This window comes from Podarcis melisellensis (genome assembly GCF_964234715.1).
Source record: "Podarcis melisellensis genome assembly, chromosome: 6".
NCBI classification, from domain to species: domain Eukaryota; kingdom Metazoa; phylum Chordata; class Lepidosauria; order Squamata; family Lacertidae; genus Podarcis; species Podarcis melisellensis.
In genome coordinates, this window is record NC_138538.1 from 6154452 (window position 1) to 6181250 (window position 26799).

Below are 26799 nucleotides of genomic sequence, written 5' to 3' on the forward strand. Positions count from 1 at the left end.
TCCGCCTACGCGCTCAGGGAAGGGTTCTCAACCTTGCCATTATATGACCTCTTCGCGGGTTTTGGATACCACTGGCTATGGCATCCTCCAGAGCTGCCTCTGAAGAAGGTTCGGAAATTTCAGCTGTTGGGACGTGGGTGGTACTGTGGGTTAAACCACAGAGCGTAGGGCTTGCCGATCAGAAGGTCGGCAGTTCGAATCCCCGTGACGGGGTGAGCTCCCGTTGTTCGGTCCCTGCTCCTGCCAACCTAGCAGTTCGAAAGCACGTCAAAGTGCAAGTAGATAAGTAGGTACCGCTCCGGCGGGAAGGTAAACAGTGTTTCCGTGCGCTGCTCTGGTTCGCCAGAAGCGGCTTAGTCATGCTGGCCACATGACCCGGAAGCTGTACACCGGCTGTACACTGGCTCCCTCGGCCAAAAAAGAAAAAAAGAAGGGAAAAAAAGAAACTTCAGCTGTTGCAGAATTCAGCGGCCAGGTTGCTCAATTGAACATGAGTTTGAGTATATTATACTGATCCTGGCCCAACTGCACTGGCTGCCAATTAGTTTCTAGGCCCAATTCAAAGTGCTGAATTTGACCTATAAAGCCTTAAACATCTCAGGACCTCAATACCTCCAGGACCACCTCTACCCATTTGAACCAACCCAGACCCTGAGATCACCATGAGGCTCTATGTCATGTGCCTCCTCCATGGGAAATCCGTAGGGTGGCAACACAAGAACAGGGCCTTTTGTGCAGTGGCTCCCCGTTTGTGGAATGCTCCCCCAACAGGAAGGCTCGCCTGGTGCCTTCACTGTACATCTTTAGGCGCCAAGCAAAAATGTCCTCTTCAACCAGCCTGATTAACATTATGTGTCCTTTTATATGTGTTTGTGGGAGCGGAGTGGTTATTGTTTTGTTTTTGCTTTCATTGTGTATTGTGTATTTTCTGTTTTTATTTTGTATTTCGATGCTGTGAACAGCCCTGAGATCTTCCTGATGAAGGGCGGTATACAAATTTAATCAATAATAACAATGAAGTTAGGCTATAAGCCGAATAAATGCCTTACCTTGTTGCAGTTTGCAAGGTGGGCTTTCAAACCGGACACACTGGAATAGATGGCAGCGCAGCACTGGAAGCGAAAACAGCGCAGCACATGTTAAATAGAGTTTTGTGCTCCCCCCCTTCCTTTCCCCCTTTCATGGGGTTGCAGCGACCGCCCCACTCCAAATCCCCACAAGGCTCTCCTTCTTTGCAAGCTCCCTCTCGCCGTCACAAGGTTAATTTTACAGGCGATCTGCCTGTTGGGATCTTGCCACATGCTTCTAATTACTGCTAATGGGAGTCATGTGGCTCCGTCGCTGGCAGGCAAAACACGTCCCTAAATGGACCTTTGAACATTCAAGGCGCTTTCAAGCAGTTACGGGAGGCCTCCTGGGCGACGGGAGATCTTACGGCACCGCCGGTCGCGAGTCTGATGTGGAAAGGGAAATTGGGCTAATCGCCTGGGCAGAGACGCTATCCGTTTCAGAGCCGTGCACCTTTTCAAAGTGGCCGTGATAACCGGCTAATGCCTCTCACCTGCTCTGCAAATTACATCCCTCGCACCTCTCCACAGCCCTGTTAACAAGCCTTTCCTGGAGATCAGGGAGAGGCAACGTTTTCAACTGGGCACCCTGGCCATGAAACCTTAAGAATGGGAGAACTCAGAAAGAGATCTGTTCCAATCTACAGCATGTCCATAGGTAAAAGTAAAGGGAACCCTGACCATTAGGTCCAGTCATGGCCGACTCTGGGGTTGCGGCGCTCATCTCGCTTTACTGGCCAAGGGAGCCGGCGTACAGCTTCCGGGTCATGTGGCCAGCAGGACTAAGCCGCTTCTGGCAAACCAGAGCAGCGCATGGAAACGCCGTTTACCTTCCCACCAGAGCAGTACCTATTTATGTACTTGCACTTTGACATGCTTGCGAACTGCTAGGTTGGCAGGAGCAGGGACCGAGCAACAGGAGCTCACCCCGCCGCGGGGATTCAAACCGCCAACCTTCGGATCGGCAAGTCCTAGGCTCTGTGGTTTAACCCACAGCGCCACCCGCGTCCCGCAGCATGTCCATAACACAGCATAAAACATAACATCCCTTTCATTTTCCAATCAGCCCTGCAGAAAACAAGGCACTCACGTTATTAGGGCAGTTGATGTGTCCTTTTTCCTTCACTTCGTTTTTCCAGGTTTCCAGAAGCCTCGGGTTCAGCTTCGGAAGCCCAGGACGGGTGTAATTTAGCTGCCAGGCGAGAAGCAGGGGTTAATCAACTTCAGCATCTAAAACACAGCTCTACAAAAATACTCCATTATTATTCTTTTAATCTGCTTATTATTTCAACAAGTTCCCCCCCAAAAAACGATTCTGTTATTTTCATTTTCCCAAGTTTAAAAAGATTGGCTAGAGCGTGTGTGTGTATGTATGTTTCACCAAAATGAACAAATCTTTAACGGGATGAAATCAACAAGAGATGAAATCAACTAGAGTGTATTTTGTCACAGGCACTGTGACGTAGGAGAGCTCTACCAGTGGCAGAGAAAGAAAATACTGAGGACCTTGCGCATATGCACATCTAGTAGGCTAATAATAATAATAATAATAATAATAATAATAATAATAATAATGTATTATTTATACGCCACCCATCTGGCTGAGTTTCCCTAGCCACTCTGAGTGGATTCCAACCAAATATTAAAAACACAATACAGCATCAAACATTAAAAACTTCCCTAAATAGGACCACCTTCAGATGTCTTTTAAAGGTAAGATAGTTGCTTATTGCCTTAACATCTGATGGGAGGGTGTTCCACAGGGCAGGCGCCACTACCGAGAAGGCCCTCTGCCCAGTTCCTTGTAACCTCACTTCTTGTAGCAAGGGAATCGCCAGAAGGCCCTCGGAGCTGAACCTCAGTGTCCGGGCAGAACGATGGGGGTGGAGACACTCTTTCCAATATACAGGACCAAGGCCATTTAGGGCTTTAAAGGTCAGCACCAACACTTTGAATTGTGCTCGGAAACGTACTGGGAGCCAATGCAGATCTCTCAGGCCCAGTGTTATGTGGTCCCTGCGGCCGCTCCCAGTCACCAGTCTAGCTGCCGCATTCTGGATTAATTGCAGTTTCCGGGTCACCTTCAAAGGTAGCCCCATGTAGAGCGCATTGCAGTAGTCCAAGCGGGAGATAACAAGAGCATGCTAACTCAGTACAACACTAGTAGCTGGTGGATAGGCCTGCTAGCCCTGGCTGGAGCATGATCACTGCAAGCAACAACAGAATGGTACTGAAGCTGTGAGCCCTGCTGTCCACAGAGCTGTACCTGGTCCTGCAAAAACGATTCCCTAAGCTTGGCTTCTCTGGTCAGGCGCCTGTCTGATTTCCAATCTGTTTCCAAACCAGCCAATTGAAGGACCCCCCAAGCCACACCCCCCAACACGTGCTCCAGACCAAGACCACAGACCCTGTTTTCCCTGCAGCCCGCCTTCAGCAAAAGTCAGGTGTGTGATGGGCTCTCACTCGCTTTGTCTCGGGGACCAAGTCGTCCTTCATCCTCCGTTTGGTCCAGTCCTTGGCTAGCTCGTCCTCAGCGATTTCCTGCAAGTGGAAGACGGCGACCTGGGCTGACGTGCGCCGGATCCTGCCGCTCGGAGTCCTCTCGAAATCTTCGACGAGGCTGACTTCAGGCTTTATCTCGGGCTGTTCAGGAGGCTGAGAAGACCGGGGGGGGAGGGGGTGAAGGTGGGAAGGGATACCCAAAGAACGACAACCAGTGTCAGCCCCATCTTCCGCATCAGCATGAAAAAGCCTGGATACTCTATGTCAAGGGCTGTCACCAGGATGCACAAGCCAGAGAATGAGCTTTTAAGCTCCCCGCCAGGTTTGGATTTAACTTGCGTACTTTCAACCAGCCTGTCTTCAGCTGTGTACACTCGAAATTGCACATGTTAAATGTGTGCGAGATGTTGCTGCACTGTATTTAAAATAATTGTAACACTGCCTTCTGTTAAAAGGGGAAAAATCAAGGTGGTTCAGAGCCACCCAAAACAAAAAAAATCATTAAAATAAGGAGTATTGAAATCAGCAGCACTCAAAGAACCAAATTTAGCAAGCTGAGACAAAGGCTGAGAGGAGAAATAGGTTTTGCACAAACACCACCAGCGGATCACTGTTGCCCTGCCAAACTAGCAAAAATGTTGATAAAAGAAAAAGATAAATGTTGGAAATGCAATGAAGTAGAAGCAACCTTTTTCCACATGTGGTGGTCCTGTAAAGTAATCGGGGAATTCTGGGAAGTAATTTACAATGATTTTTAAAAGATATTCATAAAAACCTTCCCCCAAAAGCCCGAGACATTCCTTTTGGGAATGGTAAAAAAAAGATATGTATTATTATTATATGCCACCAACGCGGCCAGAATTTTACTGGCACAAAGGTCGAGAACGAGTATGGTACCCACCAGAGAAGAGTAGCCATTTAAATTGCTTGAATATGCTGAACTGGCAGCAGGAATAGGGTATGATAAAGGATATAAGGAGGATTGGAAAATGTTTATTGAGTATTTTAAAGAACCAGTATAAACAAGTAAATAACCTAGCTTGTCTTGAGTAAACCCGGCAGAACAGGCGCTAGCAGAAATTAGCAGAGGAATAAATTTGAAGAGTAAAAATTTGGAACAGGCAATTTAGTAGAAAAGTACAGAAACCAGGAAAAGGGTGGATGGGAAGTCACTAGGTATTTAGTTGTATGTCGAGACTGGTATGAAAGTTGTACAATTGGGGGGCGGGGCGGAGGAAAGGGTGTGTGTGTGTGTGTGTGTGTGTGTGTGTGTGTGTGTGGTTTTTGCTTGTTTTGCATTAAAAATGCAAATAAAAACTATTTTTCTAAAAAAAACCAACAAAAGATGAGGAAATACTTTGCAAAATGTAATGTCTTGCAGCATAATGATACTCAACAGCTTGGCACTGTTGGGCTGGTGATGGGCTATATGGAAATGGTGGAAATGACTGGCAGAATCCGAGACCAGGGAGAAGAGTCGATGGAAGAAGATTGGAAAAAAATTAAAGTATATTTAAAAAAGTATTGTAAAATTAATGAATGTTAGAAAGATGCTGGAATGATCCTACATGGTCTTAGCAGAAAGGTTATAAAGAATTAAGTTAAAATAGGTTGTTAATGGGTTAAAGTGTAAAATTTAAGGTTAAATTGCGTTAAGATAAATTATGGAATAAAATTTGAGAAAGAGGGAAAGGACTTGCTGAAACAATTATGAATTAAGAATACGAAAAGGGAGGTGTGAGGAAGTCATGGAAATAAGTAAATGAAAGATGAAGATATGAAAATACTGGATGTTATTGTTTTTAAATGTTATTGCTTAGCTGTATTGTTTTTGGGTTTTCTCCTTTTTCCTTTTCCTCCCCCCCCCCCTTTTTTTCTTTTTTAGCATTGTATTTTCCTGTATTTTTGAAGTATTGTAATCTTTTCTATTATTATTACTGTTTGTTTTTCTTTCTTTGTAATTGTTAAACTTCAATAAATATATTTTTTTTTAAAAAAAGACACTGTTGGGCTGGAGGGAAGAGGCTCGGGGGGGGGGGGGCCTTACCGCGGACGGATGCTCTGACCGGACGTGGTAGTCGTGTCCTGCTTTCGACTTGTACGTCTTCCCGCAGTGCAGGCAGGTGAAGACGGGCTTCTCCACCTCGGAAAGCTGCTTCCCGCACCGCTTCTGGTGGTACTGGTACCCCATAAGGCTGGAGAAAGTAGCCACACATCCCTGCAAGAAGATGAACAGGAGAAACACGGTGGGAATGACAGAAACTTGGGATGGGGTCAAAAGCAGGTGAGACCAGCTCATAAGGCTATCAAAATGATTACACATTCTTCATCAGTCTTCTGAGAAAAAGACAAAACCTTATGCAAAGCCACAGAGACTTGCAAACTACTCAACCTAAGATGAACTTATAATGTCTGATTTCAATGGGTTTTTCATCTTAGGTTGGGTAGTTTGCGAGTCTCTGTGGCTTTGTACAAAGTTTTGTATTTTTCCTCATAAAGCTATCAATGGCTACTAACCACGATGGCTGTTTTACCTCAGGGCGGATAAAAATCTATGATTTTTATTATTATTATTTAAATCAGATTTTTAAAACAAAATGCTTTTGGAGGAAAAATCTTTCTAAAGATAGTTTTCTATTTAAGTTACATTATAGTCCAAAGGCTATTCATCAGGAAATAAGGATCCGTTTTAAGTTTTTCATGTGTGCTAAAACTCAGTCTAAGTTTATTTGGTTTTTTTAATCGTTTAACCACATCAGTTAACAAACATGGATACGTATGCCATACTGTCATTGTTTTAGTTAAATAAATTGTTCAAATTGTTATTAAGGAAATGATTGTTTTCTTCCTTCCAACGAAGTACAGCAGAAAAGTTGTCCAAATATAAACAGTTAACTTATTAAACCTCACAATCATTTCATAATTATCGGTCTATGTACTTCTAATAGTATAACCAAATCAGTCATTTTTTATATAACTGTAAAAACTACTCTGAAAATTTATTATTCCAAAAATGAAACCATCATTTGGTTGTAAATATGCAAGAATGAGTTTTTCTGTAAAAAAAATGATTTAAATCAAGTCTTGTTGTTTAGTTGTTTACTGACGAGCGATTTAAATTGAGATTTAAATCGATTTGATTTAAATCAAATCCGCCCTGTTTTACCTCCACTTTGGGGAGGCAGAGAAAATGCCAATGGGCTCAGTCCTGCTTGCCAGCTTCCCCCTGGGCCATCTGCCTGGCTACCATGAGAACAGGGAGGCTGGATCAGATGTGGGGGGCATTGGCCTAATTCAACAGCCATGCTCTTCTTAAAGTTCTGGTGGCTACTGCCACTTCTCTTCTGCAATATACCTTTCCTCCCCTCACCTGGCCAGGAAGGCAGCATGGCAGAGATTTGCCCACAGCTGTAGGCTCTCTGTCTTGCAGTTGCATCAACTTAAAAGGTAAAGGGACCCCTGACCATTAGGTCCAGTCCTGACCGACTCTGGGGTTGCGGTGCTCATCTCACTTTACTGGCCGAGGGAGCCGGCATACAGCTTCTGGGTCATGTGGCCAGCATGACTAAGCCGCTTCTGGCGAACCAGAGCAGCGCACGGAAACGGCGTTTACCTTCCCACCAGAACGGTACCTATTTATCTACTTGCACTTTGCGTGCTTTCGAACTGCTAGCTTGGCAGGAGCCAGCACAGAGCAACGGGAGCTCACCCCATTGCGGGGATTCGAACCGCCGACTTTCTGATCGGCAAGTCCTAGGCTCTGTGGTTTAACCCACACCGCCACCCGCGTCCCTTTGCATCAACTTAGGGAGCTAGAAAAGAGGGTGTCTGCTGGAGCTGCTTTCTGATCATGAGTCCTGCTCTCGCTAGGAAGCCACAACGGTGTTCTGTAATTTCCCAGCCAGCAAACATTGTGGCAGCGGCAATGAAAGCCACTCACAGCTAGGGGGAAACATCAATCGACAAACAGCAGTATCATAATACTTTAAACAGGCACTATTTCCCCCAAAGTATCCTGGGAACTGAGAGTTTTTTTGGGGGGAACCCTATTCCCCTGCCCCCAAGAACTACAATTTCCAGGATATTTCAACAATCAACCTGTCTTTCCCAAGAACATTCATGACATTTGTTAAAACTACAGTTCCCAGAATTCTTTGGGGAAAAGCCATGACGTTTTAAAGGGGCATGATATGGCTTAAACGTAAAGTGCAGTTGTGGGCCATAGATTCAGCTCTGTTAAGACAGCACATCCATGCTGCCTTGCGCCCCACAGCAAAACAGAGAGCTTAACAGCTCTCCGGCTTGCTTACTGGGCTCTGGAATGCTCTCATGAGATCCCAAGATCTTGCACAAGCATCCCAGACCCCAGTAAGCAAGGCGGAGTGCTTAAAAGCTCTTTCTGCGCCAGGAGAACCCCAAACAAAGAGAGCTTTTGAGCTCCCTGCCTTCTGGGCATTAAATTTGTGTGATTTCAACCAGCTGGCTTTCAACCACCTAACGTCAAACGCGCCTGACAAACATGCGTAAGATGTGATCGTACTGAAAAACTCGCTGGCTTCCCCAACTCTTTCTCTGCTGGGAATATTAGCCAAGAGTGAAAAGAAGTACCTCAACAGGGCATTTTAATTTCCCCATCTGCTTTAGTACTTTCCTCAGCCTCTCCCGCTCTTCGTGCTCGCTGAGTGGGGCAGCGGTTTCCACAGGAACTGGCTGCAGGGAAGGAATAAAGAAAACCTGCAATGTTAATCTAGCCTTTCGTACACGCCGTGGGCCCTTGTCTGCCTCTCACCTCAAAAAGAGGCATTTTATAAAAGGCACAGCACCCCGGCACCGTTATCCAAGACTACGCATCTATTGCAGAGTGATGCCAGCACAGAAAAGTGAGAATCTCAGATTTCTTTTCTTTTTTTCCCTTTTACAGCCCTCGTGGTTGCAAAGGCGTGTTCCTGGTGAGATTTCAGGTGCCAGAGGGGTTGTGGAACAAGATTAATAGTCATGGGGTGTGGGGGCACCAGTGCCCAGCACAGATCCTTGCCCCCCCCCCCAGGCAATAAATAGCACAAATTCCGAAAACACAGGTTGGAAGACAAGGGAAATTATGCAAACTTGCGAAAAGCACACAAGTTGTGGAATCCGGCTTGTTCGAGGGCAGAATATTCATTTACTTGTTTTACATGCAAGCAGAGTTTCCTACCTTGTTGACGTGCTCGGCCATGGTGTGGTAATTCAACCCGGCTTTGGACTTGAATTGCTTCTTGCAGTGCTGGCATTTCAAGGCATCCTGCAGCTGAAGCAAGCGGAACGAAAAGTCAACACACCAAAAACTGGTTTCCAGAAGCATTGCTGCCTCCAGCCCAGTGGAGACAGAGTACAGCCATCACAACCAATAGCCACTGATAGCCTTACCAATAATAATAATACTAATAATAATAATTGTAATGGTTATAGGGGTTGCTCGTGCATAAGTTGCTGCCACTCCTGGCTAGGTTGCCTGGTTAAACCTTTTCTGTCTGGACAGCCTTTCACTTCGTAGCTGTTTCAGTCGCTAGCAGAATCCGTCAGTGGGCGTTTCTTGAACCTCTTCCAGCAAAGAAGTTCTTTGACGTCAAGTCTCCACCTACTTTCCCTGCGCGGAAGTCTTCTGCGCAGGGTGGGTGTGGGCAGCGGAGGACCCGTGCTCTCCCCGCTGGTCTCCGGCGAGGAGTCCTGGAGCCCCCTCTCCGATTCCCCCATCTGCCCCCCTTTATCCCTGGTGTTACGCTGATTTCCTTCCCCAGCCGATGAGCTGCCTCTCTTCCTGCTGGGCCCTTCTCCAGCATCGCTTGGGAGCCTTGCCTCTGCCTCTGGCTCCGATGGCAGTTCCCTGACAATAGTAGTAGTAGTAGTAGCAGTAGCAGTAGCAGTAGCAGTAGCAGTAGCAGTAGCAGGGCTTGTTAGAAATGTGTATTTTACCACCAAGCCCTTACTGGCAATAAAATAATAAAATATACAGGCAACTCTCAATTTGCATATGTTCAATATTTGTATAACTGCACACACACACAGGCATCACTGCGAACCTGGAAGTGACTAGGGAAAGGGCAAAAACGGCCCTAAAAAAATGCATAAAGGGCAAAAACAGACCTAACAATCCCACAAGCCTTTGCAAGTGCAATCCCAGGAGCCCTTGCACCGACTTTCCAAGGCCTGTGGAGAGTTGGGAGTTTAAGCAAGGAGGTTTGGATGGAGCGATTGGGGAGTTTGCAGGCTTTTGTCAATGGTGTTCCCAATATATGCAATTTCACTTAAGCGTGCGGTACCTCTGACTGTAAAATCCGTGTAAATGGGGAGTTGCTTGTATCTATATCCATATAGATACAGCAGGCAGGTGTGGAGGACTCCCTGGTCCTGAATGGGGTAACTGTGCCCCTGAAGGACCAGGTGCGTAGTCTGGGAGTCATTCTGGACTCACAGCTGTCCATGGAGGCACAGGTTAATTCTGTGTCCAGGGCGGCTCTCTACCAGCTCCACCTGGTACGCAGGCTGAGACTCTACCTGCCCACAGACTGTCTTGTCAGAATGGTGTATGCTCTGGTTATCTCCCGATTGAACTACAGCAATGTGCTCTACGTGGGGCTACCTTTGAAGGTGACCCAGAAACTGCAATTAATCCAGAATGCGGCAGCTAGACTGGTGACTGGGAGTGGCCACCGAAAACACATAACACCGGTTCTGAGAGATCTGCATTGGCTCCCAGTATGTTTCCGAGTACAATTCAAAGTGTTGGTGTTGACCTTTAAAGCCCTAAACGGCCTCAGCACAGTATACCTAAAGGAGTGTCTCCACCCCCATCGTTCAGCCCAGACAGTGAGGTCCAGCTCCGAGAGCCTTCTGGCAGTTCCCTCACTGCAAGAAACCAAGTTACAAGGAACCAGACAGAGGGCCTTCTCGGTGGTGGCGCCCTGTGGAACGCCCTCCCATCAGATGTCAAGGAAATAAACAACTATCTGACTTTTAGAAGACATCTGAAGGCAGCCCTGTTCAGGGAAGTTTTTTATTGTTTAATGTTTCATTTGTGTTTTTAATATTCTGTTGAGAACCTCCCAGAGTGGCTGGGGAAACCCAGCCAGATACTAGAACAATTCGTTGACAGGCCAATTTTGGCTTCCTACCTTCTGACAGACTTCCATGTGCTTCTTGAGGCCAAGGATCGTCTTCCGGGTGATCATGCTGCAGGTCGGACAGGCCACCTCCCCTCTCTCGTTGATCGCCCGCTGCCACTGCTCTTCTGGGCTCGCTGGAGGAGGAGGAAAGACAGAGGGGAAGTTTGTCTGGGGCTAAATCCTGGGTGTCCTATAGACTTCCGCTATTTGGTGGGCTGCTGTTCGATCGCACTGAAAACTCAATTTCCTCTGGTCCAACTAATTCACATTTTTCCTTTTTTGTGCCAAGTAATTTTTATCCGTTTTCCAAATTTATTACCCATCAATGCCAAGTTAAAACTAATTTAACACAATTCCCCCAAAAAACAGGCTTCCCACTCTCTTTCTCAGATATTTCCATTTCTTCCCAATTACACGCTGCTTATATTACAAACTGATCTCTAATTAGCATCCATCTTTTAAAACAAATATCCTTATCCCTCAGTGGTCCCTTTACCAACTCCTGAATATAGATAAAGGAATATATATATATATATATATATATATATATATATATATATATATGCTTTCGTAGATTTTCACGGGTACAGGAATGCAGGTTTTGGTGTCCTCGGGTGTCTTCCCGTGTAAAAGTTGGGGTGTCTAGGCAACGTTTCGACGAGGTCTCACTCGTCATCTTCAGGCTGGTGCTTTCGGCTTCTTGTTCCAGTAACAAAGCTCTGTTCCAGTAACAAGAAGCCGAAAGCACCAGCCTGAAGATGACGAGTGAGACCTCGTCGAAACGTCGCCTAGACACCCCAACTTTTACACGGGAAGACACCCGAGGACACCAAAACCTGCATATATATATATATATATATATATATATGAATAACAGATCAAATAACAAGTGAGGTTTTACTAAGTTAAGTCTTTCGTTCCTCTTTTCGACATGCCTCTTTTTCTTTTCCTGCAGTTCGGGAGGTCACGAGGAAACGCACTAAAAAGCATGGGATCGCGACTGGTTGGCGAGAAGACGTGCCGCCTCCCCGCAAAACGCATCTACAACAATAATCCCTGAGCTCCGCCGACACCGTCATTTTACAGGAAAGGAAAACGGAGCGTGGCTTCGGCAACGGTTCCATTCTGAAGCACAGCAACATCTGAGCAAACATAGGGTCTGTCTATGAGCTCCGGGACTCCTTGCAGTGTTTATCTAAATGCCACCCCCCCCATGAGGGAACACAGCCAAAAAGAGGCCGAGCCGCAGTCTCAAGCAGCCATAGGCTTGGCTTTGCTCCCACTGTCGAGCAACAGGCAAGGCCTGCTGAGTTGTTTACTCGGTGATCAGAGACTCAAAAGCTGGGAACGTGGATCAGCTGGAAGAGGCTGCAGCTGTGCTTTGCTCAGAATATGCTGTCTTCCCCGAGCCAGGAAGAAATTCCCCAGAGAAGCAAGGTTTTTCCCCTGGCTCCAGATACCTACTTGCCTGGATCTTAAGAGCCAAAAGGAGTGGTTTGAGGGACACTTAAAGACAGCCCAAATTAACCCACAAAGTGCACTTTCAAAAGGTAACACTGGAAAGTAATAATAACAACAACAACTAAAACAACAGCAACAGCAACAACAGCAACAATATATTCATACTCTGCCCACCTGGCTGGGTTGCATAATAATAATAATAATAATAATAATAATAATAATAATAATAATAATAATAATATTTTATACCCTTCCCCATCTGGTTGGGTTTCCCCAGCCACTCTGGGCAGCTTCCAGCACATACAAAAACGTAATAGAACGCCAAACATTAATAGTAAGAATCCAATACAAAAAGGTCACAAATAACTTTAAAATAAACATCTTATATAAAACAAAGCAACATTCAGCAATCCATCCGAATCTAATAGTAAACAGCAATGTTAAACATCAGCAAATAATAATTGAACACTTATCAGCCACAAGAATGAATTATCAATCTATAATCAATAAAAGTAACAGCAAACCGCAATGCATAAAACACCACAAAACATACAAAGCCATGTAACAGGATCAAACTGAGAAACAAAGGACACACGACTTAAATAACCATTTTTTAAAAAATAGCCCTCAAGTTTTGATAGCAAAAATGCACACCTCTTGTGCAGCGAACAGACCACGTTTGTTCAAACGACCGGGTTTCCCCGCAATGGCTTGAAAGATAGGGACAAAATAAGCTGCCTTCAGCCAAGTGAAACCATTGGTCCATCTAGATTAGTATTGTTTGCACTGGCGGGCAGTGGCTCCCCCAGCGCCAGCCAGGGGCTGAAGACTGGACCTCCTGCATGCAAACAGACCCTCTGTCCCCAAGTCATGTTGGAGCAAGTTCCACAAGCCACACAAGAAGAAGAAGAAGAGTTTGGATTTGATATCCCGCTTTATCACTACCAGAGGAGTCTCAAAGCGGCTAACATTCTCCTTTCCCTTCCTCCCCCACAACAAACACTCAGTGAGGTGAGTGGGGCTGAGAGACTTCAGAGAAGTGTGACTGGCCCAAGCTCACCCAGCAGCTGCATGTGGAGGAGCGGAGACGCGAACCCGGTTCCCCAGATTACGAGTCTGGTGCTCTCAACCACTACACCACAGCCTTCCTTGGCCACACTGCTCACCAATCCTGCACCCTCCTCTGGCATTCCTGCCTGTCTCAGCTGCATCCTTGAACCCTGGCCGTGACTCTGGCTTGCCTGGACGGGGGGGTGGCAAGGGATGTGTGAGTGTGTGTTGAGAAACTAGCCTACTGTCCAAAGCAAACGTTTGCAATTGCAGCTCTGCCCACTTTGCCTCTGGCCCCACCCAGAAGGGAATGCGGCCCTCGGAATGGAAAGGGTTCTGTGAAAAGGGTCAAACCTGTTGCAGAAGGAGCTGCTGCTGTTGGGACCGCATCCTTTCTCATACTGGACCCCGGCGTTTTCTTCTTTAGGTCTTCATTGCCGGCACTGCTCAGAGACGCCTCCAGTTTCTTTGCCCGGTGTGCTTTCGCCTTGTCCTCTGCTTTCGCCAGCCCTGGAGAAGAGGAAAGATTTTGCTTTTGAAAGAGGTTAGAACAGTCTGGATGGTTCCTTCCTGAAAAGCGGGCCTAGCGCTGCTCATATGGCAGATAATAATAATAATAATAATAATAATAATAATAATAATAATAATAATAATAATATAATACAGTGGTACCTTGAGTTAAGAACTTAATTCATTCCAGAGGTCCGTTCTTAACCTAAAACTGTTCTTAACCTGAAGCACCACTTTAGCTAATGGGGCCTGCCACACCGCCACTGCACGATTTCTGATCTCATCCTGAAGCAAAGTTCTTAACCTGAGGTAATACTTCTGGGTTAGCGGAGTCTGTAACCTGAAGCGTATGTAACCTGAAGCGTATGTAAGCCGAGGTACCACTGTAATTTATTATTTATACTGGCTGGGTTTCCCCAGTCACTCTGGGCAGTTTCCAACAAAATATTAAAATACCGTAATGCATCAAACATTAAAAGCTTCCCTAAACAGTGCTGCCTTCAGATGTCTTGTAAAAGTCTGGTAGTTGTTGTTCTCTTTGACATCTGGTGGGAGGGTGTTCCACAGGGCGGGTGCCACCACTGAGAAGGCCCTCTGCTTGGTTCCTTCTAACTTGGCTTCTCGCAGTGAGGGAACCGCCAGAAGGCCCTCATTGCGTAACCTCAGTGTCCGGGTAGAACGATAGGGGTGGAGACGCTCCTTCAAATATACTGGACTGAGGCCGTTTAGGGCTTTCAAGGTCAGCACCAACACTTTGAATTGTGCTTGGAAACATACTGGGAGCCAGTGTAGGTCTTTCAAAACCAGTGTTATGTGGTCTCGGCGGCTGCTCCCAGTCACCAGTCTAGCTGCCGCATTCTGATTAGTTGTAGTTTCCAGGTCACCTTCAAAGGTAGCTCCACATAGAGTGCACTGCAGTAGTCCAAGCTGGAGATAACCAGAGCATGCACCACTCTGGCGAGGCAGTTTGCGGGCAGGTAGGGTCTCAGCCTGCATACCAGATGGAGCTGGTAAACAGCTGCCCTGGACAGAGAATTGACCTGCGCCTCCATGGACAGCTCCATGGAGATGCTACAACAGGCAGGTACAACCAAACCCATGTTCAAAACGGTACATAAAGAAGGGTCTCAGATGATGATCGCAGAGTTTGAGCAGGTTCATATGAGGAGAGGCGGTCCTTGAGGTCCTGAGCCGTTTTAAGGCTTTATAGGTCAAATCCAGCACTTTGAACTGGGCCTAGAAACCAATTGGCTGCCAGGATCTGTGTAATATGTTCAAACTGTCTTGCCAGTGAATTCTGCACCAGCTGGACTTTCCGAACAGCCTTCAGAGGCAGCCCCACATATAACACATTGCAGTAATCTAACCCAGAGGTTACCTAATATAGACTTTTCCCTGACGGTTATGGTCTACATTTTGTTTGAGCTTTCTCATGCGGTAAAAAGCCCCTTCTGGAATAATAATGGAACGTAAGTGTAAGCGCTCATTTCTATGTTATTTGCTTCTCGGGAGGGAATCCACTTGCAAATAATGTGGAAGTGAGTGCCAAACTTGCACTGTATCACACTACGGTTCCAGAAGCGCCTTTTACGTCCAAATATAATGTGAAAATCAAGAGTTAGGGAAACGGCGTGAAAATGGAATAATGCTGTGTGAAGGTAGCCAAAGTCACAAGGACTAGTAGCCGCGGATAACCTAACTCTGTGAAGTTGTCTAATCCCCTAGTGAAGCCATTGTCACATTTTGTGTCGGTGGGTTTCATAGGTTTAAAAAAATAAGTAAATTATTGATCAATTTCCACATAACAAATTATCAAATCACATACATTATTCCCCACCTACCAAGGACTTTCCTCAAATACTCTCCCTGATTTCTCTTCACATATTTCCTCTGCATATTATAAAATTGCACATATCCATAGTTCCATAGTTTAATTATGTGCTGCATGAGCCCAAGGTCTCCCTGTGATAACTGCAGCAATGGTGGACAAACTTCTCGCAAAGATATTTTGCCCGCCACGGCTGATGTTCTCCTGAAATGCGTATTTCGGGGTGTGCTCTCGCTTTGTGCCAGGTAACAGCGAGGCCCAGCAGCTCCAAGTGGTGGCGTGTGCCCTGCTTAAACCAAAGGCAACAGCCTAGAATATTCCCAGAATCCTCTGCAACACACAAAGGGCTCTCCATGGAACTGAGGCAGGAGGTGCTTCCCAGCAACAGAAAATTCGAAATACTCTACAAAATACTTCCCAAGAACAGGAACGCATCTGACTCGTCATTTACCTTTCAGTCCAAATGTTCCGGAGATGGACGGCTGCTCTCCAGTAAATTTCTTAGGAGTTTTCTGTTTCCTTCCTAACTCAAAAAGGAGAAAACAGAAATAAAAACTTGGTCAAACACCTGCACTGTAAGCTGAGAGTGCAACACCCCTGTCTACACAGAGCAACTCAGCATTTCAGTGAACCCCCCCCTTTTTTTACCTAATTTATTCTGCTGCTTCGCTCCCCAGGGAATAAGCACAGGGCTGAAATCTTATTCCAGGCCACAGAAAGGAAAGCCCTGCTTGGCTCCCCCCCCCCCCGCCGGTTTCTCACTGCCCATGGGCTTTCAAGCTTATCTCCCACAGTCATAAGGACTAGATACACACTTTCCCAAACAACAGCGGGGGCAGCCATGGAAAACAAGTCCTATGAGGAAAGAATGAAGGAATTGGGCATGTTTAACTTGGAGAACAGAAGACCGAGATGAAGATTCAATAGCACTCTTCAAATGCATGGGGGGGGGGGGACTGTCACATGGAAAAGAGGTCTTTTCTGCTTTCGCAGAGGGCAGAACTTCATCTACCTGACACGTTACAGGTAATAATAATAATAATAATATCAATAATAATAAAAAAATTATTTATACCCCGCCCTCCTCAACCAAGACCGGGCTCAGGGCGGCTAACACCAAATATAAAAACAATTGGTTGAAATACAGCTTGAAAAACAAGATTAAAATACAACATTAAAACATTAAAATGCAGCTTCATTTCAGTAGAAACTCAAATCAAAAACTTTTTGGGGGTGAAAACGTCAAATCTTCACCAAGGCCAACTATCCAGACTGGTCCTACGTGGGCTAGAAAAAAAGCCAGGGAAGTCCCCAAATAGGAGTTCCATCACAGAAGGAGAAAGGAAAAAGGAAAGAGGGGGAGGGGATCAAGTTGATTCCAAGCCAAAGGCCAGGCAGAACAACTCAAGCCAAGGGCCAGGCAGAACAAATCAGATCCCGCAGGGTCCTGGTCTCATGAGACAGAGTGTTCCAAGAGGCCGGAGCCAGTGTTGAAAAGGCCCTGGCTCTGGTTGAGGCTAATCTGACTTCCTTAGGGTCCGGGACCTCTAGAGTGCTGCTATATATAGACCTTAAGGTCCTCCGTGGGGCATACCGGCAGAGGCAGTCCCGCAGGTATGAGGTACGAGGGTCCTAGGCCGTGAAGGAGCATGCTTTTTCTCCTGCTCTGGAGGGGAGGACTCGAACCAATGGCTTCAAGTTACAAGTACAGTGGTACCTCTACTTACGGACGCAATCCGTTCCGGGGTGGCGTTTGCACCCCGAAAAGTCCGTAAGTAGAGCACCGCTCCTGCACTTGACACAATAGAGTGCTCCTGCGCATGCGCGAAGCGCCGAACCCGGAAGTAAACACTTCCGGGTTTGCCGCGTTCGTAACCTGAAAAAACGCAATGTGAAACAAACGCAATTCGAGGTATTACTGTAAGGAGAATCCAACTAACATACTGTTAGTACTGTTCTTGGGGGACAGAGAGTGAGCTGGAGTGGAGACTCCCTGGTCCTGAATGGGGTAACTGTGCCCCTGAAGGACCAGGTGCACAGCCTGGGAGTCATTTTCGACTCACAGCTGTCCATGGAGGGGAAGGTCAATTCTGTGTCCAGGGCGGCTGTCTACCAGCTCCATTTGGTATGCGGGATGCGACCCTCCCTGCCCGCAGACTGTCTCACCAGAGTGGTGCATGCTCTGGTTATCTCCTGCTTGGACTACTGCAATGCACTCCATGTGGGGCTACCTTTGGAGGTGAACCAGAAACTACAACTAATCCAGAATGCGGCAGCTAGACTGCTGACTGGGAGCATCCGCCGAGACCACATAACACCGGTCTTGAAAGACCTACACTGGCTCCCAGTATGTTTCCAAGCACAATTCAAACGGCCTCGGCCCAGTATATCTGAAGGAGCATCTCCACGCCCATCGTTCTGCCTGGACGCTGAGGTCCAGCGCGAGGGCCTTCTGGCAGTTCCCTCACTGCTAGAAGCAAGGCTACAGGGAACCAGGGAGAGGGCCTTCTCGGTAGTGGCACCCGCCCTGTGGAACGCCCTCCCATCAGATGTCAAAAAGATAAACAACTACCTGAAATTTAGAAGACATCTGAAGGCAGCCCTGTTTAGGGAAGTTTTTAATGTATGACATTTTAATGTATTTTTAATCTTTGTCGGAAGCCGGCCAGAGTGGCTGGGGAAACCCAACCAGATGGGCGGGGTACAAATAATTTGTTGTTGTTGTAACATCAGGAAGAACATTCTGACAGTAAGAGCTGTTCAGCCGTGGAACAGACTCCCTCTTCCTTGGAGTATTTCAAGCAGAGGTTGGATGGTAGCAGAGGCCATCTGCCATGGATGCTTTAGCTGAGATTCCTGCAGGGGGTCGGACTAGATGACTCTTGGTTCCCTTTCCAGCTCTAAGATTCTACATGATTTCACAAAAGTCTACCACGAATACTGTGTAGCGCATGCTTCAAATCTTAAACTGGGCAAGGGAAACCAGGACTTGGGGTGGACGGGAATCGCTGTTCTAGTCTTACTGTGCTTCATCCTCTCGGGGTCTTCCTCCTGCTCAGAGGCCTGCCTGCTCGACTGATGCTTGGAGCCTTTGCCGCCCGACAGCTGAGCGCCAGGCATGGCGGCCGCCCTGGTCTGGAAGTCTTTGCTGCCCGGGCTGACGGCCGCGCATTCTCCGTTCTCGGGGCGGTGCAGGGCGACGGCCTTCTCCATCTTTGCCTGTTTGGGATGGATGGTGAGGGAAGCTGAACCCTCGGCAGCTCTAGGGCAAAGCATAGAGGGCTGGTTTAAAGCGGGGTTTAAGACATCGGGGCCTCTCACGCCTGACCCCCTCCTTCCATCCCCAAATCCATGGGGTCGGGGAGCTTTCCCTCTTCTCTGCCTCAAAGACCGCAGGCCAGTACCTTTTCTTGCCCTTGCCGGAGACTTTCGGAGACCTGTTTTCCACCGGGGCAGCGGCGGCCGGCAACGGCCGGTCAAGATGGTTCCAGAGGCGGTGCTTTTCCAGCTGGGTTTTGGACGTGAAGGCGGCTTCGCAGAACGGGCACGGGAAAGTCCGTTTCTCCACGACGGCGCCCTGGAAGAAGAAGGGAGAGGGAGAAGGAGAAGGAAGGGCTGTGCTTAAAAACAAGGACAACCCAAGAGTCAACTTTTGGGTGACTTCTAACTCTACAGTTCCATGATTCTAAGTAAGCATATGACTTTTAAGACATTGCATCTACATACATTTGCATTGGAACAAAATACGTCATAGCATTCTCTCTCTGTTTTACCCGGAAAGTACAATTAATCCAGAATGCGGAAGCTAGACTGGTGACATGGAGTGGCCACCAAGATGACATAACACTGGTCCTGAAAGACCTATGTTGGTTCCCAGTACATTTCCGAGCACAATTCAAAGTGTTGGTGCTGACTTTTAAAGCCCTAAACGGCCTCAAAGGCCCAGTATACCTGAAGGAGCATCTCCACCTCCATCGTTCTGCCCAGGCACTGAGGTCCAGCGCCAAGGGCCTTCTGGCGGTTCCCTTGCTGCGAGAAACCAAGTTACAGAGAACCAGGCAGAGGGCCTTCTTGGTGGTGGCACCCGCCCTGTGGAATGCCCTCCCACCAGATCTCAAGGAAATAAACAACTATCTGACTTTTAGAAGACATCTGAAGGCATCCCTGCTTAGGGAAGTTTTTAATGTTTGATCTTTTATCGTGTTTTTAATACTCTGTTGGGAGCCGCCCAGAGTGGCTAGGGAAACCCAGACAGATGGATGGGGCATAATAAATTATTATTATTATTATTATTATTATTATTATTATTATTATTATTAATTTTCAGGTGTGGGGTACTTAAAAGATGGACCAATTACCTGACCTGGGATAACCTGACCTGGGATAAAGCAACTACTTACGTTCCTGTGAAAGAGGGGGAAAGGGAGATTGCCTCCTCTGAGTTTGCAAGGACATTAAAAATAAATAACAATTCAAAAGTGCACACACACACACTGCTGCCTTGCCAATCAGGAGCCCCTTTCTAAATCAATTTTTTTAATGTCAGGAGAACTGCAACATATATCTAATGAATGATCAGTTCATTGGCTGCACGCTGTGTCCCTACAAACCTCTCCCTATAAACCCCTGCGCCATGGTAACCCAAATTCTCTGCCAAAACATCTGAACTTCATGATCTGCCTGGAGCTATGCAAATGAAGCACATTTGGTATGTATCCACATGGACTGTGTAGGTAGTTAACAAATTAAAAAGCAAATAAATACGCTGTGCTTATGTTGAGTAATTCATTCTCAGTAGTCCCCCAAGCTGGATTCTCTTCTTTTTATCAGGCCTTGTCCCCAAACTTTAAGGCATGGACATTTAAGCTTAAGGGCTTGCATGTTTTTCTGTCTTTTTCCCGTAACATGAAATCTGACATTCCTAGGATACAAACCAAATTCTTCACTTGTACTGAATGATCACAGAATCCACAGTATAAATATCACCCAGCCCAACAGCCTGCAGGCCAGAGGTATGAATGGGAACTCCTGTTACTTAACTGTAATCCTAAAAATTTCCCCGCTTAGGCAAGTTTGGGCATTTCCTTCCTGCTCCTCCGGCTACGATTTCCCTTCCAAGCTCAAAGCAACTCGGAGCGTATCAATAAGCATTTGTCAAAATAACACCAATGCAAAGTAAACGGAACAGTGCAGAAGAGCGCAAACAACAGTGTCCCAGAAGAAGTTAATTCACACTTCAAACAATTGCCCAAACTTGTCTAAGCAGGGAAGCTTTGCTCTTGGAGGGCGCGATGAAGTGAGATGCATCAGGTCTCCTTTGGAAGAGGGGTTTGCAGCTACTATGATGTTACACCTGACCAAGTCCTTCTCCGGGATCTGAGAAAGTTAAGCTGCAGGGCAGGATGCCTCTGAATAATGCACGAATCGCAAGCGGGGGGGGGGGGGGGAGAGAACTACTGCCCTCAGGTCCCTGGTTGTGGGCTTCCTATAAGCAGCTGGTTGGCCACTGTGGGAACAGGATCTCTAGCTCATTTCCTCTGTGTGTGTACAAGCAACTCCCAACTTGCAAAGGATCTGCATGTGTGCTCCTGCAAACATGCAAGCCATTTTAAGCACTGTAAGGAGGAAAGGGTGCAACAGGGGGAACCTACGATCACACACATCCCGGTGATGCGTGCGGTTGCCAGGAATGAAGCCCTGCACAGGCTGGGAGACGCCTGTATTTAATAATAATAATAATAATACTAATAATAATAATTTATACCCTGCCCATCTGGCTGGGTTTCCCCAGCCACTCTGGCCGGCTTCCAACACAATATGAAAACACAGTAATGCCTCAAACATTAAAAGCTTCCCTAAACAGGGCTGCCTTCAGATGTCTTCTAAAAGTCTGGTAGTTGTTGTTCACTTTGACATCTAGTGGGAGGGCGTTCCACAGGGCGGGCGCCACTACCAAAAAGGCCCTCTGCCTGGTTCCCTGTAGCTTTGCTTCTCGCAGTGAGGGAACCGCCAGAAGGCCCTCGGCGCTGGACCTCAGCGTCCAGGCAGAACGATGGGCATGGAGATGCTCCTTCAGATATACTGGGCCAAGGCCGTTTGAATTGTGCTTGGAAACATACTGAGAGCCAATGTAGGTCTTTCAAAACCAGTGTTATATGGTCTCAGCGGCCGCTCCCAGTCACCAGTCTAGCTGCTGCATTCTGGATTAGTTGTAGTTTCTGGTTCACCTCCGAAGGTAGCCCCATGTGGAGCGCACGTGGGAACCGCCAGAAGGCCCTCGGTGCTGGACCTCAGTGTCCGGGCAGAATGATGGGGGTGGAGACGCTCCTTCAGGTAAACTGGACCGAGGCTGTTTAGGGCTTTAAAGGTCAGCACCAACACTTTGAATTGTGCTCGGAAACGTACTGGGAGCCAATGTAGGTCTTTCAAAACCAGTGTTATATGGTCTCAGCTGCCTCTCCCAGTCACCAGTCTAGCTGCTGCATTCTGGATTAGTTGTAGTTTCCGGGTCACCTTCAAAGGTAGCCCCACACAGAGCGCACGTAGTCATGAATGGATGGCAACTGGAGCAAGGCCTTTCCAAGTGTTTTTTGTTTGGGAAGCAGGGCAGAATTTATAAGGGAAGAAGATGCACATCAAAGCATCCTACATGCAGGCGAATTAGAGGCAGAGCACCTTTTTTGCAAGCAGAACATCCCTAATTTACTCTTCAAGGCATCTCCAGGGAGGGCTGTCCTCTGCCTGAAACCCTGGCACGCTGCTGGCAATCTGGGTAGACAATACTGAACTAGATGGAGCGGTTTTCTAGCACAGTGTAAGGCAGCAGAATCTAAATACCTCTGTGGCTTCAAATGGTACTAGAAGCCAAACAGCAAATGACTGGTTAGTTAGTTCAGAACCCGCCTTGCAGCTGCAACATCAGAAACCACAGCGGATAAGATTCGTAATTTGGTCTTAATGCAACTTCTGTGTTAAAATAACAGTGACCAAATGGCAGTGCTAGCACAACCAAGGCTTGTGGGTTGGTGTGCAGAGATGGGAAAATATTTCTGTTTTGGTTTCTCTTGAGTTTCTCTCTTTCCTAATCTTAAATTCAATTTTCCACATCAGTTTGTGTGGCTTTTTTTCTTTAAAGTCCTCATTACTTCCTCAGCATTTTAGTGCAAATTTCTCCTTTTTGCAAAGCGATCTTCCCTGACATTGCACCTTTTTTTTTTGAAAACTAAAATGCCTTCCTGTGCACACCGGGGCTGGGGAATTGCATTGCAAAATTAGGAGAAGTGCAGATTTCAAAGGCTGGCTGCCTTTTGGTTCGCACATTGATACGGAAGGTGCAAATTTGGTATGTTTGCCTTTTAAATGCTAATTGAATCGAATTTCTTCTCCCACTTCCCTAAGTGTCTGTATGCATATAAATCAGGGGTCAAGAAACTTTTTCAGCAGGGAGCCAGTCCTCTGTCCCTCAGACCTTGCGGGGGGGCCGGACTATATTTTGGAAAAAAACAAAGAATGAATTCCTATGCCCCACAAATAACCCAGAGATGTATTTTAAATAAAAGCACACATTCTACTCATGTAAAAACACACTGATTCAGACCATCCGCGGGCTGGATTTAGAAGGTGACTGGGCCAGATCCGGCCCCTGGGCCTTAGTTTGCCTACCCATAATATAAATTAAGACAGCCAAGCTCTAGCAGGGTCAAAGCAGTGTTAAGAGGGGTCAAATTTGGCACGGACAATAACACAAGCTGTAAATATGGGTTACCAAAACAGAACACACACCTCCATCCTCCTTACCCCTTGACAGCGCTGGTAGTGGTACTTCAGGCCATAGATGCTGGGGAATTCGAGCCAACAGCCCGAGTTGGGGCATTTCACCCTGGAGTGGGCCTTGAACTCTTCTTTCCACTGGTTCATCAAAGGCAGCTGTGATATAGGAAACATCCGTGGAGCAGAGGGGAGGGGAAAAGACCCACTTAATGCAAGACGAATGAAAGCAAAATTTCTGAACGTGCAAACCCCAGTATCTCACATCAAATCAAAGGCTTCCCAAAGAAAAGACCTGGGACAAATATCAGGCCCCCTCCTGTGCTCCAATGCACCAAGCTTGTCCTATCCTGTCTCTACTTCCTTTTCCCCAGTTCCCAAGAAAAGAAATGAAATACGATTAAAATCTTACCGGAATATCCTTCAGGGCCTGGCTGTCTGCCTTCGGCCTCCCTTTCCTTTTGCCTTCCGTTTTATCGTTAGTTGCATTTCCTGCAAACAGAACGGGGAAGAATGACATGGTGGATTGAATTAATACATCTTACATTTTGTTGGACGTCCACTGACTTAAAATGCTTTCTACTGCATGACAAAGAAGACTTGGGGCTGACCACACTTCTTCTTTGGCGGTAACTCGCAGCTGAGTAAGATTGTCTTCCATGAAAACAGTTTTAACAGGGAGTCAGCAGTAACTGTGGAGGCCAATTCTGGATCCACACGTCCTTCCACAGTGAGGATATAGGTTTCCGTGCAAGAGTTAATCACGTTGAGGGTTTGCCAAGCATGCTTTCTTCTTAGCACGTTTCTCCCTTTTGTCCTGAGTTCGAGCGTCTTCAAAGTCCATGACACCTTTGGTAAAGGCTATTCTCCAATTGGAGCGCTCACAGGCCAGTGTTTCCCAATCGGCAGTGTTTATACTGCATTTTTTAAAGATTTGCCTTGAGAGAGTCTTTAAACTTCTTTTGTTGACCACCAATATTACACTTTCTATTTCTGAGTTCGGAATAGAGTAGTTGCTTTGGAAGACGATCATCAGGCATCCGCACAACATGACCAGTCCAACAAAGTTGATGTTGAAGAATCGTTGCTTCGACACTGGTGATCTTTGCTTCTTCCAGTACACTGACATTAGTTTGCCTGTCTTCCCAAGTGATGTGTAAAAAATTTTGGAGACTCCACCGATGGAATCTTTCGAGGAGTTGGAGATGGCGTTTATAAGTGGTCCATGTTTCACAAGCATACAGTAAGGTTGGTAGTACAATAGCTTTGTAAACAAGCATTTAGGTTTCCCTGCGAATGTCCCAGTCCTCAAACACTCTGCACGCTATATGCAGAGTGTTCTAGCTAACTAGCACACTCGATCTGCACTGAATTCTTGTCACTTGCATTGTCTTGGGCCCTTTCCGCAGCGCGTTCTTGTAAATTCGAAAACGAAAAAGACCTACCAGACCTGTAACATGGGTTGGATGTGCTTTCACACAAGCGGAAAGCCCCACCCCGCCTAGGCTGTTTGTTGTTCCCACGTGCAATGTTGCTAATGCTGCACAGAACGGTTGGGTGGCTGAGATCCCTGCGTGGCCGGGGTTGAACTAGATGACCCTTGGATGCCCCTTCCGCGATTCTGTGAGTATGTTCTGAATGGAAGGCAACATCCTAACCAATTTAGATTGTGGAAGTTCAGACAGTTTGTTGAATGATGGCAATGGCCACTTGCGCAGGAACAGCCCCCGACATCGGAAGCCGACTGTGTTCTCAACTCGTCAAAGCTCAAAAAACTTGAGAACGGCCGTTTCCAATCTGAGTTGCTGTTCCAAAGTACTGGGTTTCGTTTCGCTGGGGTACAACATTTGCTGGGAGGCAGTGAAATACAGTGGTACCTTTGGTCGCAAAGGGGATCCGTTCTGGAGGCCCGTTTGCAACCTGAACAGAACGCAACCCCGCGTCTGCGCATGCACGGCTCGTGATTCGCCGCTTCTGCGCATGTCATTTTGCGTGTCTGCGCGTGCGCGAGCGGCAAAAACTGGAAGTAACCCGTTCTGTTACTTCCGGGTCGCCGCAGGACGCAACCTGAAAACGCTCAACCGGAAGCAAACATAACATGAGGTATGACTGTACCTTTTGTTTAACCAAAGTGTTAATTTATCAAGTCCCCTGACCTGTATGTGCTTCCTAGCTACAGTGGTACCTTGGGTTAAGAACTTAATTCTTTCCAGAGGTCCGTTCTTACCCTGAAACTGTTCTTAACCTGAAGCACCACTTTAGCTAATGGGGCCTCCCGCTGCCGCCGTGCCGCCGCCACCGCCCGATTTCTGTTCTCATCCTGAAGCAAAGTTCTTAACCCAAGGTACTATTTCTGGGTTAGCGGAGGCTATAACCTGAAGCATCTGTAACCTGAAGCGTCTGTAACCCGAGGTACCACTGTATTTATTTCCTTGCACTGCCGTGAGACAGGTAGCCAGGAAGACACCTTCCGTGTTTCAGATTCCCATCACCCCGGACCATTGGTAACGCCAAGAGTTGTAGCCCAACAACATATAGACGGCCCTATTTTGGTTCCCCTAGCCAATGGCGCTTCTCTTAATTCAAACGAAGCCCTTCCTATTGCAGCTGGGAAAGGTGATATGCTTAACTCACCAAGCCTCGACTGCTCATACGCCGGGTTTATCTTCATCTCTGCCTTGCTGCTGTCTTTGTCTGCGCTGGTCTTGCTAGATCCAGCCACCTTCTTTCCACCTCTGTAGGAATATGAATCCGCCATGGCTAAAATCAAAGGAGAAAGGACACGATCAAACAGGCCGATTGCGCGACATGAGCTTGATAGAAGGAAGACTTGGCTTGCACCTGTCACCTGCTATATAAAAAAGCAGCCTGACCCTGCCTCTTCAAGAGTAGGAAGCCAATTCCTGTGTAATAATAATAATAATAATAATAATAATATACCCCACCCATCTGGCTGGGTTTCCCCAGCTACTCTGGGCGGCTCCCAACAGATTATTAAAAACACAGTAAAACATCAAACAGGGCTGCCTTCAGATGTCTTCCAAAAGTCAGATAGTTGTTTATTTCCTTGACATCTGGTGGGAGAGCGTTCCACGGGGCGGGCGCCACCACCGAGAAGGCCCTCTACTTGGTTCCCTGTAACTTCTCTTCTCGCAGTGAAGGAACCACCAGAAGGCCCTTGGAGCTGGACCTCACTGTCCGGGCGGAAAAATGGGGAAGGAGACGCTCCTTCAGATAGACTGGACTGAGGCCGTTTAGGGCTTTAGTGGTCAGCACCAACACTTTGAATTCTGCCCTGAAATGTACTGGGAGCCAATGTAGGCCTTTCAGGACCAGTGTTATATGGTCTCGGCGGCCACTCCCAGTCACCAGTCTAGCTGCCATGTTCCAGTTGTTTCCAAATGTACAAGATTAGCACAGGCTTGGAGAACCTGCAGGCCTCCAGATGTCACTGGACTCCAACTCCCATCAA

The 26799-nt window shown here is 47.0% G+C and overlaps 1 protein-coding gene across 6 annotated transcripts in view; it reads right to left on the minus strand.

The window, feature by feature from the left end:
• Nucleotides 1-26799, minus strand: part of ZNF512B (zinc finger protein 512B) — a 43147-nt gene that overhangs the window by 4257 nt on the left and 12091 nt on the right. For 3 of the 6 annotated variants that reach the window (XM_081916810.1, XM_081916808.1, XM_081916809.1), the window contains exons 2-15: nucleotides 25962-26087; nucleotides 23740-23819; nucleotides 23343-23486; nucleotides 18965-19137; nucleotides 18584-18822; nucleotides 16012-16089; nucleotides 13577-13732; nucleotides 10721-10845; nucleotides 8764-8856; nucleotides 8178-8279; nucleotides 5617-5787; nucleotides 3531-3722; nucleotides 2158-2259; nucleotides 1050-1112 (exon numbers count right to left, since the gene is read on the minus strand). In XM_081916810.1, coding sequence (XP_081772936.1) covers nucleotides 1050-1112; nucleotides 2158-2259; nucleotides 3531-3722; nucleotides 5617-5787; nucleotides 8178-8279; nucleotides 8764-8856; nucleotides 10721-10845; nucleotides 13577-13732; nucleotides 16012-16089; nucleotides 18584-18822; nucleotides 18965-19137; nucleotides 23343-23486; nucleotides 23740-23819; nucleotides 25962-26085 — 1842 coding nt within the window. In that variant the 5' untranslated portion in view covers nucleotides 26086-26087. The remainder of the gene's footprint in view (nucleotides 1-1049; nucleotides 1113-2157; nucleotides 2260-3530; nucleotides 3723-5616; nucleotides 5788-8177; nucleotides 8280-8763; nucleotides 8857-10720; nucleotides 10846-13576; nucleotides 13733-16011; nucleotides 16090-18583; nucleotides 18823-18964; nucleotides 19138-23342; nucleotides 23487-23739; nucleotides 23820-25961; nucleotides 26088-26799) is intronic. The other 3 variants (XM_081916813.1, XM_081916812.1, XM_081916811.1) reach the window with 3 other exon arrangements.